The sequence below is a fragment of the Chelonoidis abingdonii genome, chromosome 15 (assembly GCF_003597395.2).
Source record: "Chelonoidis abingdonii isolate Lonesome George chromosome 15, CheloAbing_2.0, whole genome shotgun sequence".
In the NCBI taxonomy this organism is placed as follows: domain Eukaryota; kingdom Metazoa; phylum Chordata; order Testudines; family Testudinidae; genus Chelonoidis; species Chelonoidis abingdonii.
This window is the reverse complement of record NC_133783.1, coordinates 28,579,994-28,598,733: the sequence shown is the minus strand read 5'-3', so window position 1 is coordinate 28,598,733 and position 18,740 is coordinate 28,579,994. Positions and strand designations below refer to the sequence as shown.

Here is an 18,740-nt window from a genome sequence, read left to right as displayed (position 1 = left end):
GGCTATTTACAGAGCAATTCCTAACTGACAAAAGCAGATTATATCAGCACAATTAGTTGCTGGAAACTTGCGCCAGAATCTTGTATTTCTGATAAGGGCTGGGCCGAACCAGCTCTGTTTGTGGTATTACTTGTGCTGAGTTTTACACCAATCAAGCTTGTTACTTCTGGTTTGTCCAATTTCGTATCCAAAGAGAGGGACAGCCACTCAACAGCATTTGGGGCCCAGGGCCCTGAACTTGCTGGGTGGTACTTAAAAGCTTTTTTCAGTACGGGTAATGAAGCTGGGACGTTTTGACTTCCTGTGGGTTTCAAGGAAAGAGGTGCAGGGGGTAGATGGATAAAGCCAGAAGAATGATCATCAAGATGACCCATAGAAGGTGTTTCTCTCTCCCGCTGATTGATAGCTCATCTCAAGTTGATTTGGCCTTACAGTTGGTATGGCTACTGCTCCACCTTTTCATGTTCTCTGTATGCTATATAATATCCCTTCATAGTTTTCATTCTATACCGAGAGTGGCTGGTTTTAGCCACAAATTTAATGCTTCACGCAACTAAATTTGTTAGTCTTAATTGGCCACGTATTCGTTTTTGCGGATCAGACTTACACGGCTTGCTACTCTGAAACAATTAAACTGTTTTTTTCAGCACAGTCTGCTACAGCAGCCACCTAATCTGGGGAGTTTCATTGCCACAAAATAGAGACCACTTAAAATAGCATAGGAAGATTATAAAAGGGGATTATACAGATTTATATGCCACAGAAGAATACATCTGCATTTATAATAGATTGAGATTATGAACACTTAGAGAGGTACCAGTCAATCAGGCTCAGGACAAAATTCATGTAAGCTGCTGCAGTGTAGGAACAAACTTCTTAGAGCTGTGCAGGGGACAGAGGTTGCTGCTTCACAAAAGTACTTCACATTGGAAATTTGGCTCATTCTGATTTTGGAAATTAAAAATTTAAAATTTCCCACAAAGGAAATATTTTCAATGTTTTAGTTTTCGGTCAATTGCAGTGTTTTATTTTTGACAAAATCGTAATGTTTCTTTCTTTCAGTTTTGATTTTACATTTTATACCATAAATAAAAACAAAAAGAATCAAAACAAAGTCATTTCAAAACAAAATTAAAACATTTTGTTCCCAAGTATTGAAAATAAGCAATTTCTAATTTTGTGGGAACTTTTTCGTTTTCTTCAAAAACAAAATGTAGGTGAATAGACCAGATTTCAACTGCTTTTCACGTTTCCATGGAACTACATATTCTGAAGGAATATGTTCAGTCAAGTAGCTTTACAGATTTCTCCATGCTGCACGATGTCGCAGGTTATGGGTCGGTATCTTTTCCTTTTGCGGTCTCCTTCTGAAGTTGTATTAGTCTGTGTTTTTGTCAGACAGGATGATATTTGGACTACACGGGCAATTGTTCACCCCCGTCTGTAACTCTCCAGCACCCAGTACCACTGTATTTTAACAGCAGAAGGTAGCTACCATATCCAGATATTACCTGTTTCATACATTCTTGGTATTATGTGCAGATTTGACAAGTAAAAGCATTTCCTGACAAACAAAACCAAAGCCTTCCTCTTCTTTCTAGCTATCCTTTAGATGGCTGATTTAAAAAGGGAAATATCCTTACATAGGAACTGCCATCGTGAGTTTTAACCAATGTCCATCGCAGCCAGTATCTGTCCTCTGACAGTGGCAAGGCTTACCAGATATTTCAGAGGATGATGAGCGAGAACAGGGCAATATTGAGTTGATCCATCCCTGGCATCCAGTTCCAGGCTTCTGCAGTTGGAGGTTTAGGCACACTGGAGCATGGGTCTGTCTGTAACATTTTTGGCTAAGATAACTACTGATGACCTATCCTCCAGAACTTATTTAATTCTTTTTGAATCCAGTTATACTGTTTGGCCTTCACAACATCGTCTGGCAATGAGTCCGCAGGTGCACTGTGTGTTTATGATAAGAAGTTACTTCCTTATTGGTTTGGCTTTTAAATCCCGCTCCCTGTTACTTTCATTGGGTGATCTCTGTTCTTGTGTTATGTTTGAAGAGATAAATTATACTTCCCTATTCACATTCTCCATTACCATTAATGATTTTATAGACCTCTATCGGTATCCCCCCCTGTTTAGTTGTCTCTCTGAGGCCCTGTGTCATAGTATACTTTCCGGTCAATCTTGAACCTTAGAGTCCAAAAATGAGGTACTAGCATGAGTCCTCTAAGCGTATTACCAGCTTAGTGCTGATATGCGCCCACCAATCAGATCTTCTTGAGTGTCTGATAAACTTCTGGTCTCCCCAAAACTTCCCTGGGGGACCCCCAAGACCAGACCCCTTGGATCTGAATACAAGCGGAAAGTAAACTCTTTCTCTCACTAGTGCCTCTCCTAGCGTTCCCTCTTGGGTTACCCTAGAAGATCATGGGATTTCAACTCTTGAATCTTAAAACAGAAGGCTTTCCAACCTCACCCAGAGGCAATACAGATTCAAGCCGGTCCGCTGAATCTAAACAAAGGGATTCCCCTTTCCCCCCTCCCTTCTTTCTCCCTATTCTCCCACCACGTCCCCTGGTAATACAGACTCAGTTCCTTTGAGCCTTACCAAGAGAAAAAATCAAACAGCGTCTTAAAAAGCAAAAACTTTTCATAAAAAGAAAGAAAAAAGTAAAAGTTTTCTCTGTAATCTAGATGGTAAATATTACAGGGTGTCTTTGCGCTTATAGGACAATGGAGAAAAGCGCTTCTCCAACGAAAACAATTTAAAAAATGACTTTCAGCCAAATACACATTAAACTCTACCAGCCAGATACACAGGTGCAATACAAGAAACAAGTCAAACAGACTTAACTGCCTTTTACTCAATACTCACTTATTCTGAATTATATAAGAGACTGTAGCAGGAGAATTGGCAAGCAAACTTGTCGCACGTCTAATCCCTTCCAGGACTCAGACGGAGAACAAAGCAAACCCAAAAACCCACAAAACAAAGGCTTCCCATCCACCGATTATTTAAAGTATCTTGTTTCCTGATGGTCCTCTGCTCAGGTGTTGCAGGTCACGGTTTGTTAACCCTTCCATTGAAGAGACGATTAACCTTAGCTATCTGTTTATGACAGGCCTTGGTCTAACACGTGGGAGGGGCATTGGATCGAATGAAGTTATGCAACTTCAGCCTACATGAATGAACATAGCTGAAGTCAACGATTATTAGATTCTACTTTACCGTGTGTTTTAATGCGGTAAGTGACAGCTGAGGCTCTCTGTCGACTCCATCTGAAGCCTCTCACCCTGATGCAGTATTGGAGTCTACGGGAGAGCCACTCAGCCGGTCAATTTAATCTAGACGCGATAAGATCAATCCTCGCTGGATCGATCGCTCCCGCTCCAGCAGGTAATATACACAGGCCCTTTAAGGCATCGCACTAGACAACCTGTGTCCAAACCATCTTAAACTCACTTCTCCTATGCTTATCAACGTCGTGTTCCTGGGATACCCAACAGGAAATGTAATTTTCACTAAATTACTTCGCAGTCCTTCTGTGTCATCTTCTCTCTCGAATCTAGATTTATATTCTTTTTGTCGCAGCATGGCAGCTAACTGCACCGATGGACAACGAGTGCATATGCTCATGTGCAGAGCGGTCCAGTGCGTGCAGCTGGTGGCATCCTAGGTGTAGTCGCGCGGAGGTCTACCAAATGTAAATCGTGTCGTATTCCGTCTCACTCACTACTATAATCACGATATAAGTTAATAAATCAATATTAGTGACTCTACCTCTCGTCAGAGAGGAGTTACAGAAATCGATTTAAAAGAGCCCTTCATAATCGATATAAAGGAGCATAAAAATTGTAAGTGGAGACAAGGGAATACAGCAGTTAAATCACATTTAACGCTCTATTAAAATTGATTTTAAAACGGCAGTAGTGTAAGACCACTAAGGCCAGGCCTTAGGACCTCCATCAAGAGCGTGCCAATTATTGGTGTAGTTAACACTGAATGTCCTTGTTTTATACAATAGTTACCACAAGAAAACTTCAGTGGTAGAACAACTTGGGAGATAAAAATAAAAATAAAAAAAAAAAATAAACACTCAGCGATCAGGATGCATAGAGCAAGACGTGGTGCGTTTATGATATCCTGTTCTCGTCTCATTAATCTCTCCCTAAATTGGTTCACCTAAAATTCCATCGTTACGCCTTTTCTCTAGAGGTGCCCAAGTGCAATGGACGAGCTCCATAGCAGGCAGATATTTTCACGTACGACAGCTAAGTCCCGGAATGATCTACCTATATCCCTGAAGCATAAACTACGCTCATATTATGTAGAGTCAGAGTCTGCCACGAAAATATCAATTCCTATACTCTGTAGTGAAGATTATGTCTTTCCAATGTGCATTTCTCGTGACGAGTATAAGTACGGACACACATTCGAAACTACTCAGTCTGCCCATCACTTCTAGATTAGCCTCCAGCCAGGAAGTGCACCAGAGGTTTGAGTACCATCCCCGATCTTAGATAGCGTGTCCCTCATACGTCAGGTCTGGTTGAGAACTGTAACTGATCTTGAATGGTTTTGTATTATCTTGCAACAACGATCCTGGTCGCCGCACACTCCATAAGAGAGCACCACGTGTCACTACCACATATTATCAGAACCGAACTATTACAACATCGACAAGTATTGTGAACCACCCCCAAGCAGCTGGGCCGCACCCACCCAGAATGATCCTTGGGAGACGCTCCCTAAATTGCTCACATAATCTAATCCGCCATTGAGAAAAGACTGACCACTATTGTTAGGCACTAGACACCTCTCGTCTCTCACTATACTGGTGCCCTTGAAACCCGTACACCCCCCATTCAAAATGCGCAAGAACGGCCACTCTGCACCTCCCTATATCCCACGCATCGAGCATGACGTAGGAAGTAAGCTCCGTAAGAAGGCCCGCCTCTCGGTAATTGAGGTATCACAACTAGTCAACACCGAGTGCCCTCTACTGGTTCAGAAAAATACACAAAACGTACACTATATGCCTCTGACCTATATCACCTACATGCCCATCCATATTCCGCTCCATGTTTGCCGAACCTATTACATGATGACAAATTAAATAGCTGTTAGTTCGAGTGTGCATAGAATTTATACCACACAACACAGACTGCGAGTATAGCATTACGCTTCACCCCAACGACTATTGAATCCATATCGATGTCTCCATACCTAATATCTGAATTATTTATATTCCCATCTTGACCTAGGAGCTCTTAGACGCCCTAACATGTGCGTACCCAGCACAGACGTCTTCAAACAATTTCACACATCCTACATCTCGCCTTGGTGCCTCTGTGATCTCCCTTCATTAGGAGGCCAGAGATATAGCGTCAGCCCCTCACGGATTTCACCAACTGTGGAGTTCGTGGTAATATCTATGCCCAATAAGTGACCTCTCACTACAACCTGAGACGCTCTAAATGACTCCTACGCTTAGCGTTCTATGTCGCATAGTCTCAGACAAAGAGATATGCCTAACTCATGGTGTTCTCTGACACGGACCTTTAGCTCCCCCAAGGTTACCTCACTGCGTTTTCCTCTGGCTTCTCTTTGCGCCTGACTGGGTAGCTGCGCCAAGGCACTCCTACAATATAGCCATTACACGCACGGCCTCTATTGGGAGTCAATCTCTCAATCCAATAATAAGCATGCGAGCAGCCCCTGCTCTAGTCACTCAGGAACAGGTAAAACAATGCTAACACTCAATCCTCGCAGTGACCCATTATATTCTCCATCCTCTAAACCTACACTCTCACTGCCGTTCAAGGAACTGGGCCCTATATGGTCCTATCCAAAAGATCTACAAAGCATAAAAATTATTATGTAGCGATAGATGTGCAGTCGGGTATCCTGCAGTATCTACATAAATTTGTGATATCCATGGGAACGTGACAAGAGCCTCTCTGCCCGTCGCGACACTCGACAGGAGCAAGTACGAAAAGGCGCCCAGCAACGAACCTACGATGGCACTGCCGCATTCACCACAGAAACCACGCAACCCGAGGCAACACTGATAAGTGCTACCTGAATCAAGCATAGACTAGTACCCGCTCTGCCCACGCCTGAACCCACTGCGTGAGCCGGACCGGACAACACCAGAAGAGCCTCTCTCGGCTCGAGACTCTCGCTGCTGCTCTGTGATGTTATTCTACAAGGTACGTTGTGCGACCCAGTGCATACCAGAACCACTAACGAGGAGGCACTCGCACTAGCGGACCAAGTCTCGACACAGGTCACAGGCATCAGGGCCACATCCATGAGTGCCATAGCGATGAGATATATTAGCTAGCTATGGGTGCCAGAGGCGCTCACCAGATTTGTCACCGGCGCTCGTGGCCTCCATTGGATGGCTCGATTGCCCACCGGCCCAGGGTCCCTCCTTAACCGGAGGGTCTGCTCAATAATGTGCAGCCACTAGCTGTTCTTGAGATAGAGACACCCTAAGGCTGAAGTGTCCATGGATATTGAGTATATATCCAGCCGAGGTAAATTCATTGGCAAATCACACAAACAACAGATAGGGATATGGATTAAACAACTAACCCTGTTGCGTGGGTGGCCAAGCCTCTAAACTCGACGGCACCTAATGCTGGTGTTTCAACGGATATCAATGTCTTCCTATAGAAGTCCATAGAAAGTATAGCCTCCTCTATCAGCCTGTAATGCCAGGACTTGTTCTCACTCAGAAGACAACAGACTCTTTGCACAACAGATAAACTAGGCAGTATACATAAAACTGCCTTCTTAGTTACTCTGATGACAGCGAGAGACATGATTATAAGTTATAGTGTCTTAAACACCTAAATCATAAGTTTTCACAAAGGTTAGCATTCATCTGTGCAAAGTGTGTTACAATAAATGGTATACTGGGGAGTTCCTGCAGATACCTCTTAGGGTGAATAATCATCTATGTTCACCTTGGGTGAAAACTTCTACTGTGCTTTCTATTTTTCACCTTAATTCTCTCGTTTCCCATAGGACTCCGGTTTTCTCTGTTTGACATCCAGGATCTGAGGACTGTTGTCTCAGATAATGTCACTGAAGCACAGGAATTGGCCCAATCTCTTTGCCTTATATATATACAAAGCAGATGATAGAGATCTGTATTCCTGTATGCATGGTTATCAATGCCAAAGACAGGCCTGCCCAGAGCCAGACCCAATTATCTTGAACTGTTTTTAGTCGCAATTTGGTCGTAATTGTGCAGGGATGGTTGTTTATAAGTCAGGGTATTTATGAGCTATAGCGTATGATCGCGGATGTTACGAGAAGTTTGGAACAGGTCTTGTTTTTATTACATGTAGCAACGCGCAAGAAGATCATCCACTGATGCATTTCAGGAGCCTCATTAATTTCAAGGATGCTTTGCTTCTTCAGGGGTATATATTCTTGTTGCTGTGTGTTGCTTATGTGGAGTACCTAATCGTGCATTTAAGACTTATAACTGAGAATAAATCAATCGCAAGCAATAATAAAGAAAGGGAGTTGGTATAGCGAAATTCTCCTGAAGCGTTGTGTTGACTTAAGTCACCCAACCTGATGCTCCGCTGTACAGCTTTAGATTAGAGGAGGTATGATAGGTGTACAGGTTTTACAGTTAGTGAGCCCGGGAGTGAGGCTATATGCACGCATTATCGTCGTCAGTACAACAAGCTGTGGCTGCTTGTGATTGGACCAGGAGAATTGCGAATCCGTGGCTCCACGCGCCTGTTAGAGGAACCTCTTCCATCCTCTCTTGAAGTTTTGATCGCTGCGAATCATTGCCCTTCTGGGTGAAGAAGGGGGAGGTCGAGCACTGAATAATGCTCATATGATAAAAGCGAGAGGAAGACACCCACAGGGAGGGGACATCTTGAGAAGTCCCATACTTTAATCACAAGAGGGTAATCAGAAAAAGACCTAAGGGGTCACCAAATACAAACGGTTCCTGGATGGGTGACCGCACAGTTAATAATTACGCTAATTAATACAATACTCATGGTAAAATATCATCCTAATCGGAAGTTCATCCACTCAAGCTGTTTCCGCATACCAAAGAGAAGTTGGAGACCAGTAACTGGATTCAGAGTTGTTCTGGTACATGCCACAGTGTGAAATGATTCTAATTGCAAAGTATGGAGCACCATCAGATGCCCAATAAACCCATAATTTTCTTTTGTAATTGTTTTTGTAAAATTCTTTTGTCTTATATTGCAAGACTTGTAGATAGCAAGACCAATGACAACAAATCATTGTTAGCTAGGTTCTTCACATCAGTGACAATAATACCAGCACCTGGACTGAGGAACTGATCTAGAAGAAAAACCTGATCAAGAAACCAAGATAGGGATCCCACCTAATTGTTATAAATTCTCCTATATGTGTTCTGCGAGAACAGAGCCTGAAAGCCTAGGTACCTGTGGTCTCTGGTATATATTCCCATGGCTGGTGTTATGGCTTATAATTGTTTCTTGTATATGTCTTTGTACTTTCGAGAAAGGTAGCCAGGAGCCCTGATTCTCTTGTCTGAACGCTGTCCCGGTTTGACTGTAGTTGAAAATTAGTAAAGGTAAAATGTAGCTCCTAAATCGAAGCCCTAATTGGGATGGCTAAACCGAGGATCTGGCAAGGCTTCTAAAGAAGACACAGAAAAAGGCGGTATATAATTATTGTTAAAAATTCTGTCTACTATTGCAAGCCAGCCTGTTGAAACGAAGGTGGCTGGCCCATACCTGTGACTCCCAAATATTATTTTTTGAATGCTTGGAGCTAGGAGTGATATACTGGAGAATTGTGTTCGTCAGTATGTGTGTATGTGGAAAATATAGGCTATCTACTTAAACAGATTGTTGTACACAACACTACAAACATTGTCACATTATACCAAGGAGCTATTTGAGTATTTCACGACAGGGAATGAATAAAGGAACGGTTTTTGTCGGCAAAGGGTGCAACCAGAAATGAAAGTGCTCCTTATTTTGGTTCAGCTCTATCATTAATCTGTGATCTGCCCAGCTGCTGCAGGTGCCTCATGCCTACATGCTTACCTTATGGCTTGCACGGCAACCTTGCGCGAGGACTGCACGCTCCAGGAGGGTGCACATGGGTCTGCGTTCTTGGACTGAGCTTGCCGCAACGAATGGACAAGTGACCGTTGTGCACCGTGGGGAGTCCATACTGGTCTGATTGGTTGCAGACATATGTACACAAGTATTGAAGAAAGTCACTGAAATAACCAGATGCAGATCTCGTAAGAAACTGGTACCACTGGCGTCTGATCGTGGTAACACCCAGCCAGCCGAGCTTAATTACCAGGTTAAGAAATGCGCCGTCACCTTCAGGGAGGAATGGGTGTGTGCATGTTGAGTCACATAGTGTGAAAAGTTCAGCCATCGTCGCTTCTATCTGTCCTAGGGGGAGTAAGAACAGAGCATGTGTAGAGGTCTACGAGAGCCACACTGTATAAGAGCGCTGTTTAGTGGGGTGTATCGCGTTAGAAAGAGCATATAGGAGTAAAGGGGCCTGGCAGAAGAAGACGAGGTATATGGCGGTCGCAAATGTGCCGCAATCCTGGGCATCTGGAATGATGTCAGATTGAGGTGCTAGGCAGGGAGTGGATGGTCGGCAATGTCATTATCGTACAAAGTTGCTCCATGCTGTACTTATGCCTAGGGGAATCATGGAATAGAGATGACCCAGGGAATTGTTGAAACTTCTTTATACGAGGAATGAGAAAATGTTTCGCCGGATGAGACGAGCCAGCCCCGTCTATATAAGCAAGTCAAATTCCATTTTGGAAGGCAACGTATATAGACCAGACTAGGCCCAGTACAAATGTGATTTGAGCCCAGGAGCCCGTGTTTCTAGCTATCTGAAAACTTCAAAGTGTGATAGGGGAAGTCCGTAGAACCGAGGTGGCTCGCCTAGTTGCAGATTAGCATCGAGGTGGCGTGTTCTGCCCAAGCATGATGCTAGCTCGAACAAGACTGTCAATCGCACTCATTATGGATTTATCGTCAAGATAGCAGAACCTAATGGAGTGTTACGTGATAGTCTCCCCAGTTTCAGATGATGGTAAATTGAAGGCCTACAGAATGGTGTGTCTGCAGCATCGGTCCTGGGCTGCAGCAACGAAGTTGCAAGCAGGGAGATCTGCTGGGTAACTCAGGTGGTTGATCTCCGCACTCCCACGATCTCTATAGATACCGCGTAATCACAGCGACGTTTTTAAGAAATATACGCACTTCTCAGTCTCATCCTCCTTCACCAAACATTGTGAGGTATTAAAATAATACACGGAAAAGAAAAAACCCGGAAAGGAGAGTCTGGCCACAATAAAGCGTACAGAATGATGACAGATGATGGCAGGCAGAGGCCAACGATGTAGCAGGTACTGCTCTGGCTACCAGAGTACCATCAGATTCAGAAATAGTAGGATGCAGTTATGAAACTTACTCTACCCCATGTTTTACCCAATTTGAGAAATGGGAATCTTGGAGGTAGACATAATATTATAGTGAGATTTTCAAGAACCACTAATGAGTTATTCTAGTAGTTATCCGAAACTCTGTCAAGCAGCTTTGAAACTCTCTAGCCGTTCAGTCATTATCTGCTCTAGAAGACTGATTATGAACGATGGATTTTTCATTTCGCACCCTTCTGTTTACTGATAGCTGACTTTCTAAGGATTTATGCACGTCGAGCCATGAGTTTTCAAAGAGATTTGAGCATTGACTCTGCCGTCGAGGCTTTGCAACACCCAATTTCATTTTAAATAGTGGTGTTAAGCCATCTAGCGAGTCCAACTGGCCCATTGACTTATCAATGAGACTATAAGATGCCCTCAGTCGGCGTTTTGGAAAGCATCTCAGAGATTGGGCCTACGCTAGAAAGTGCAGTCCATAGGATATTATAGGCAAAGTGGTGTGGAGGAATGCACATACATAGTTGAGTCTTTAATGAAATAATCCCACGCGCGGCGCAGAGAGCATACTTTGGAATAGGAGTGTACTTGTCATATGCCCGTGGTAGTATGATAGCGGTGCCGTCGTACACAAGTCCAGGAAAGTTAAGCAATGCTGCCAATGAGGGCCTCCACCGCGAATGCTCACGCGCAAAGAAATCATTAGCTTCTCAGCGCAAGAGGTGTAGTGCCTAAATTATAGGAAATTATAGGTGAGAACTTATATCAGTGCTGTTATACCTTATGATCTCCTGCTCAGAGTGCAGCAGCGGAGAATGGTTGCCAAAATGATTCAGAATAATGACAAGTAATCTGATCATCACCGGGAACTGCCTGAGTAAAAGAGCAACAGATAAAGAGAGAAACCAGACGTGAACGTAGAACACAAATGTCAACTATGAACTTGTTTGACCCTCAAGAAACAAGAATCATAGTTCTCTAAAAAAATATTTCCATTGCATCAGCTCACTTCCTTGCGTTATTGCGTGGGAACAAGAAGGCAAGGAGAGTACTACAAACTGAGTGAAAAGTCTGGCCCAGGTCAGCGGATCCTCCGGATAAGCGTCAGTATATATGGGCTAATGCAATGTGAGTTTTGGTATCTCGAATTGTGCAGTCCCAGATGAGAATACACCGAGGTAAATGACCCAAAACTCCCGTTGTGGTCGTCGCAAATCATCCAACAGAGCTACAAAGGAAAGCCTCCAATGAGGGCGCTGACCATCACTTACGTGAACTGTGATACTCGAAACTGTGATTGCGAACTTCTGCTCTCACTCCACGTATGCGTATTACAATTCAGTGTAGGTGAAGCGGCATGGAAATCCAAAAGCAGATCTCGATATGAGGCTTTGGCTGGCCAAGTATGACAAACGTGGAAGCGGTGGCTCATGTAAACTTTAGTCTAAGAGTAGGACCGATAGAGCCACAGCCGAATCGTGGGAAGAGCATATACAAGCAGGCGGATAGGTTGCGAGGACAAGCTTGCCTTCACAATAAGCTGCTGGCCACTCGCCACCTCTCCTCATCTGCGAGTATATTCCTGAGCTATTGCTCGTCGGTATCGGTTTCTCGCGATGCACTTGTTTAATCAGTGTATTCAGCAATGGTCCAGGCTCAGGTGATTAGATTGCAACTACAAGAAGTCAGTTTTTTTTATTTTTTTACCAGTTGTTTTTCGCTGTGGTGGCGGTGGTCATGTAGAGGCTTCTGAATCGCATATCGCGCAGAGGGGGTGGGTTTTTCGTGGCAAGGATCACCAAATGGATGTTATTGTTGCCCAGGAAGCATTGGTGGTCCGAAATGAAACGGGGACAGTGGCTGTAGGCATAGGGCCGAGGGAGAAGTCCAATACCGAGACAATCCTTGAGATCAGTAATGTGTTTAAATGTTGTGCAAGTCGAACCTGGCATGATGCGACTCAATTTGATGGGCATAACTTTGATTATACATAATTGTCGCTACACGTGAGAAACACCAACCGAAGAATAGCAGGAAATAATGCATCCGCGTCCGAGACGATAGGTGCATTGCTAGAGCTATGTGTAAGGGAAGCTGTGGCTGCAACAGGTCATGCTTTTTTATTTATATGCATATCGATGCTTACCGTCCTAATCAAGACTAAGTAGTTACAGTGTGATGCACCAACGATTCATCCGAAAGCCAAACCACCATGTAATTTCATGCTTCCATACTTATGGAATGAACTGAAGCTTACAGAACGGGGCCCGTTCTTCATGATTTCTGAGTGGGGAGGGCGATGTGTAGGCCGCTGGCGAGTGGGTCGTGAGATGAACATACGCGTTAAATCAATTTAAGAGGTAAATCATGAACGCCTAGTACCGTCACACTACAACGCCTTTACGATTATGAAGGCCTCTTTTTAAAGCGATGCTGTACTCCTCTTCTGACGAGAGAGGTAGCACTAAAAAAAAAAAAAATTCGTAATACTTAAACATAATCGGATTACGGTTAGTGTGGACGGATATCCGACTTATGGCCTCCGGACGTACAGCGGCATTAATCCAGCAGGCACCACTGACCGCTTGCGACAGCAACTAAACTCAGATGCAGCGCGGCATGTAACAGGAAAAGCCGCGAAACCTTTGAATTACAGTTTCCTGTGCCCAGCATAGCGATGCTCGTTTATCAGCACGCGTTGCGATGCAGTTCTCAAATCCAAAAAGAGCTCAAGCATGGACCGTACAGGAATATGGATCTGATTTCAATGCTGATATCATGGAACAAATCTGTTCTATCAGCGACTCGTTACCCACACTCACGAAAATGCCAAGTATACAGAACAAGCGCTGTAATGAGAAAAAATAAATCTCACGGATAAAGCGTATCATGCAGCGAAACTGACAGTGACAAGAAGTAACAGGGAAGCAGAGACTCAAATGGTATCGCTCTGGATGGAGGGCATACTGACGACATCCAGGCCTATCCACATCCACTAGCAGTCTCTTGAAAAGTATTTGCATTCTTGCTTTGAGCTCCCAATGTCCTATAGTCAAACAGTCGCGTGTTCAGGAATAGCTCCTCAGTCTTCTCCCCCCCACCACACATGAAAGAAAGGAAAGAAATCATTTCTTGACTTCTTTTAAGTCACCTATCTGTACTAATGTGTTGGAGACCGATCTCAGCAGTGAGAGCAGTAGCCGTCCTCTCCCTCTCCCCCTCCTTGTGCTAGACGTGCAGTAGATAGTAACCATCCTCAATAAATCTAAACATGTTGACATGCGCGCATCATTCTGTCGCCCAGTAGATAGGACAAACGGCTATAACTGCTTCATCCATAGGCAACTGGGGCTCGAGCCCCCTCCCTTTCCTGTTGTAAAGAAAAATTCTGACTGGCTGGACTGTCATAGCAGCGCATCTGTCTCCTCTCCACCATACCACTTAATTCCTGCCTGGACTATCATGCGCCAGGAGGGCTGACTTCCCCTATTTTAGTCACTAATCAGTGTCTTATTCTGCATCTTTATTACTTCAAACAAATGGGCAGAACACCTCCACGATAGCCCAGTCAAGTTGGGGAGAAGGGAAGCAACGGTGGTTGTTGCAGGCACCCCCTGTACAATACTGACATGGAGAACTGTGCTGTCTGATACACTGTTCTCTAATACCCACTTGCCCCTTATTCTAGCAGAGACCTCTATTTTTAGAAACCATAAGGAGGATTGACTCGCGGGAGTCAATCCCAATTTTGCTTTTGCGTTTGCCCCGGCCAGATTTCAGCCAGGGCACTCATATAGCACTGACATTACAGAAGGGAGAGATAACCTCATTCATTTGCCAGTTACTCCGGCATAAGACTGGTACAGACAACTGGTTAACCATCTCTGCTACCTGCAAAAGCAAGTTGAATACTGCTGTTAGCCTGAGTATCGCCTCTCTGTCCGCGGATCCATACAACATTACGTGCTGGAAAAAAAAAAAAGCTGAACGCTCCATGGTTGCTGCAAATGTGCGATTGCGCGTCTTGCCAGGCAAATCCAGGGGAGAAATGTCGCAAACAAGGATTGTCAGCTATGTTTTCCCGGGAGGAGGAATGACTCACACAATTTACCCAGAACCCCCGTTAAAAATGATTCAACCAGATCCAAGGGGAAGGAGACTGCCGGAACTATGGGATAGCTACGGAAGAGCTACCCACAATGCAACGCTTCAGAAATCGACGTTAGCCTCGGACCATGGACGCACAACGTCGAATTACTGTGCCTAGTGTGACCGCATGAAATCGAATTTATAATATCAGTTTTATAAAACCGATTTTAGCTAATTCGATATTATCCCATAGTGTAGACGTGGCATAAGATTCTAAGGGATCTGGCAATTGTCACATTGCGGGGAAATGGGATCGATTGTTGTTGTAGAAAGAAGACCAACAACACCATATGAATTGAGGTGCCAAACCAGCAGACAGAAATATAAAAATGAAAAAAGAAGAGAAGATAATGAAGTATGAAAATGAAACTATTATGAAAACTAGAACAAAAACAATCCCAGTGATTACTGGAACATTTGGGGTGTACCTTAAGGGTATGAATGAGATCTCAAGAACATGACAGGAGTGAAAGACATCACAGTCGGTGACCTCCAGAAGACAGCACTCTCAGGCAGAGCAGAATTTTAAGGAAAGTCAAAGGAAAACAAGTGAATTTGAACAACTAAAATGCTGGAATTCTGCAGAGGTTTAAACAAAACAGCTGAGTACCCAAACTTACAGAGTTGATTTGTGGTCAGGATTTATTGGTGGCTCCTATTGGTGGAGATAAATGTTAAACAGTAGCTTTTCCCTTTTTATGCTTAAATATCTTGTATGTTATGAAGGGTATTTGTTTAAAACAAAACAAAACATCCCTATGTGTAATGCTGAGAAATAATAAGATGATTGATTGATTGATTGATGATGATGAGAGCACAACAAACTAGTTTCCCACGAATTCCAGTGTCTCCTAATTTGTTTCCTGACTGAATTTAAAATCTTAGTCTTGCTCTTAATCCAAAAAATCTTCAATGCATTGATGTCATGAATATCTTAAATAGATTTGTGTCCAACAGGGACAATGCACTTGAAGACAAACAGAATGACTCTTAGGGTACCTGCAATAAAAAACCTGTGGCACCAAATCCCAGAGGCTGGGTCAGCTGACTCAGGTTAGCAGTGTTTAGGCTGCAGGGCTAAAAACAACAGTGTAGATATTCAGGCTCGGACTAGAAACCAAGCTCTGAGGAGACCCACTCCCCTTGAGGAGGTCTCAGTGCCTGGGCTCCAGCTAGAGCCCAAACATCTACACTGCTATTTTATAGCCTCACACCCTGAGCCTTGTGACCCTAAGTCAGCTGACCCAGGCCACCTGCGACTATGTTCATGGGTCTTTTGCAGTGGAGACAAACCCTTAGATACTGAGGACTAAGTGTTGTGCAGCAAGTGACACCAACTTTGGAACTGTATGCCAGCAGAGTTTAGACTACAGTCATAATAAAAGCCATGGCTTTGATAAACGCTTCTTCTAGCAATGACTACCTTCACACATATATACATTGAAACCATGGAAGTGGAAGGTGAAGTTAGTTAACGGCCACACCTGTGGGATTTATTTCAAAAACAATGCAAGCCCTCCCCCAGAGGTTACAGCCTTGCAGGCATTTCTCCTGAGAACCAACACTCTCTTCAGAGGATGTTCATGATTGGAATGTAGGCAGTCATGCCTAACAGTTGGAGCAGGAGTCAGCGCTTATGGTTAGCACAGGAGCTGGTAGCCAAGAATCAGAACCCAGGGTCAGAACCAAAGCTGGGAGCAAAATGGAAGAGCCAAGGGTCAGAGTTGAAGTCAGGTTGGGTAGCCAATCAGGGAGCCCATTACCCATTACCTTTCTACATAATTTTGTCAGTGCTTAGAGACCAAGGTAAAGGTCACCTAAAAAATACATTAAATTTAGATTAGCTAATCCCATCCAAACATTAGGGGTTGAACTTTTATGGATCTATTGTATTTTATTTTGGTATATTCACACTGGTGTAAGGAGGTCTCTGCAATTCTTCACTTACTCCTTAAACCTGAAGAAATTAGATTAACATATAAGCCCCTAACAAAAGCCCTCCTCTTCCTCTCACCTCTGCTTACTCTCTTCCCATTCTCTGCATGCGGAAGTCATCTTACCCTCCCTTTCCCGTTGAATAGGAATGACATTTGGCAGAATGGCAGGATGTAAATTGCAGCCACTTGAAAGAATGTGGGGGTACTGTCTGGTACTTGTAATATATCCTCTTATTGAAATTAAGGAGATTTTCAACTGTAGGAAAAGATAAATGTTTCCCATTTTACTGATGTCTGAAATATCTAGTTTTAAAATAATAGCTCAAAAAATCTTCCCTTTCATTACGGAGTAGTATTTTTCAAAGTTAGAAAGTAAGTAAAAATATCCCTTTCATTAGCAAAAGGCTGACAACTTTAAAGGCATCTAATTAATCCCAGGTCACTCTTGTAAATGGAATATTTCCACTTCAATAGGTTTTAGCTAGTAAAATGTTTAAAATAAATAAATAGTCCCCTGTGTAAAATTTCAGAGCTCAGTACCACCGAGTGAGCTCTCATTAACAGCTAAGAGCTGAACAACAAACAGCTGAACACCTCTGATTAGAAGTTGTTTCTCTTGCTCACAATCTATATATTCATTTGACAGAAGAATTAAAAATGTAGTTCTAATGGGTTTTCCACTTACGTTTCAGAGAGATTAAAAACATGTTGAGGATCTCCATTTTGGATGAGGTATCTTATTGGGTCACCCTCTCGATCAGTGGCCTTCAGGAAAACAATCAAAATAATATGTTACATTTATAAATGCTAAAAAAGCTGGTTAGTGCTGTTCAATAGATATGCTGTAAAATTAACCTTCAGAATCAAGCCATTTAAATATTAAGTATCTTTTCAAGAGGAATCTGTCCTCACTGTTTCCATTTTATCAGCTATGGCTGTATGTGCAGTATTCACTATGCAGTTGCATTACATCAATATTCTGAACACATACAAAAATATTTTATTTTAATTATTTGAAATATACACTTTGAAATTATTACCACTAGTATGAACAAGTAGCATATGAAATTTATTATTTATTTGAGTACTTATATTTTCTATTATTTTTAAGGGCTGTGCAAATATATTCTGATTGGACCAGATCCTGACATTTCCTTGACAAACCTGAGGGCGGGACTTTTCCCCTATTCTTCTCATCCAGATACTTTACTTTCTGGTTGTTTTGTTTGCCATCTTTCTCAATCTTTTTTGCTGATGTTCCTCTTACTGACCCTCACCCCTAAATCACAACCCTTCTGACTTTTCTTTCAGGTTCCTGGGGCATCCCTGAAGATCAGGATGAGAACAATACTTTCAAAAAATGATTTCACAATAATAATTGTCCACGCCATTGTTACCTTCCCTGGGCAAATTTTAATGCCCTAAAAAATGATGTTTGAAACATTTGATATTTAGATTGACAGAACTGTTCTTGCAATTGTATCTATGAACCTGAACTTCACATATTGAATGGCTGTTTTAAGAAGAAAAACAACAAGAAACTTGACATGTGAAATCTTGGAATTTGCAAACCAAGCACATACCAGAAGATAACTACTGAATAAGCTCTGCAAACTGCCCTAATACTTTTCTCTCAAAAACTGTCCAAGCAAACTTGAAAGAATGTTGACATTAATAATCTCTCTCTTAACTGGTTTAAAAATAGAAGATAGTTTACATGATTGACAAGATTTTACTGTACAAGTTAGGAAGAATACAAATGCTGTGAAAAGCCTGAAGAATTTAATTCTATTTTCTACATCCTCATAATCATTTTTAAAAAAACCTAATATATTGGTCTGCAAAGGTTGGTAACTAATGTTATTAGTAGAGTATCAGAGGGGTAGCCGTGTTAGTTTGGATCTGTAAAAGCAGCAGAGAATCCTGTGGCACCTTATAGACTAACAGACGTTTAGGAGCGTGAGCTTTCGTGGGTGAATACCCACTTCGTCAGACGCAGGTCTGCCAAAGGGTATTTCACCCACGAAAAGCTCACGCTCCTAAATGTCTGTTATCTATAACCACAGGATTCTCTGCTGTTATTAGTAGACCCATTTATAAAAGTGAAAAACAAAAGGGAATTTCTTTTGGTTTTTTTTTGTTTTTGCTGAAAGATTGTGATGATAAAACTCATAATCATAGAATATTA

The 18,740-nt window shown here is 42.7% G+C and overlaps 1 protein-coding gene across 1 annotated transcript in view; it reads right to left on the bottom strand.

Moving 5' to 3' along the window:
- PCDH15 (protocadherin related 15) overlaps positions 1-18,740 on the bottom strand; it is a 1,383,724-nt gene that overhangs the window by 286,528 nt on the left and 1,078,456 nt on the right. Inside the window, exon 19 of the mRNA XM_075072657.1 lies at positions 17,238-17,317. Coding sequence (XP_074928758.1) covers positions 17,238-17,317 — 80 coding nt within the window. The remainder of the gene's footprint in view (positions 1-17,237; positions 17,318-18,740) is intronic.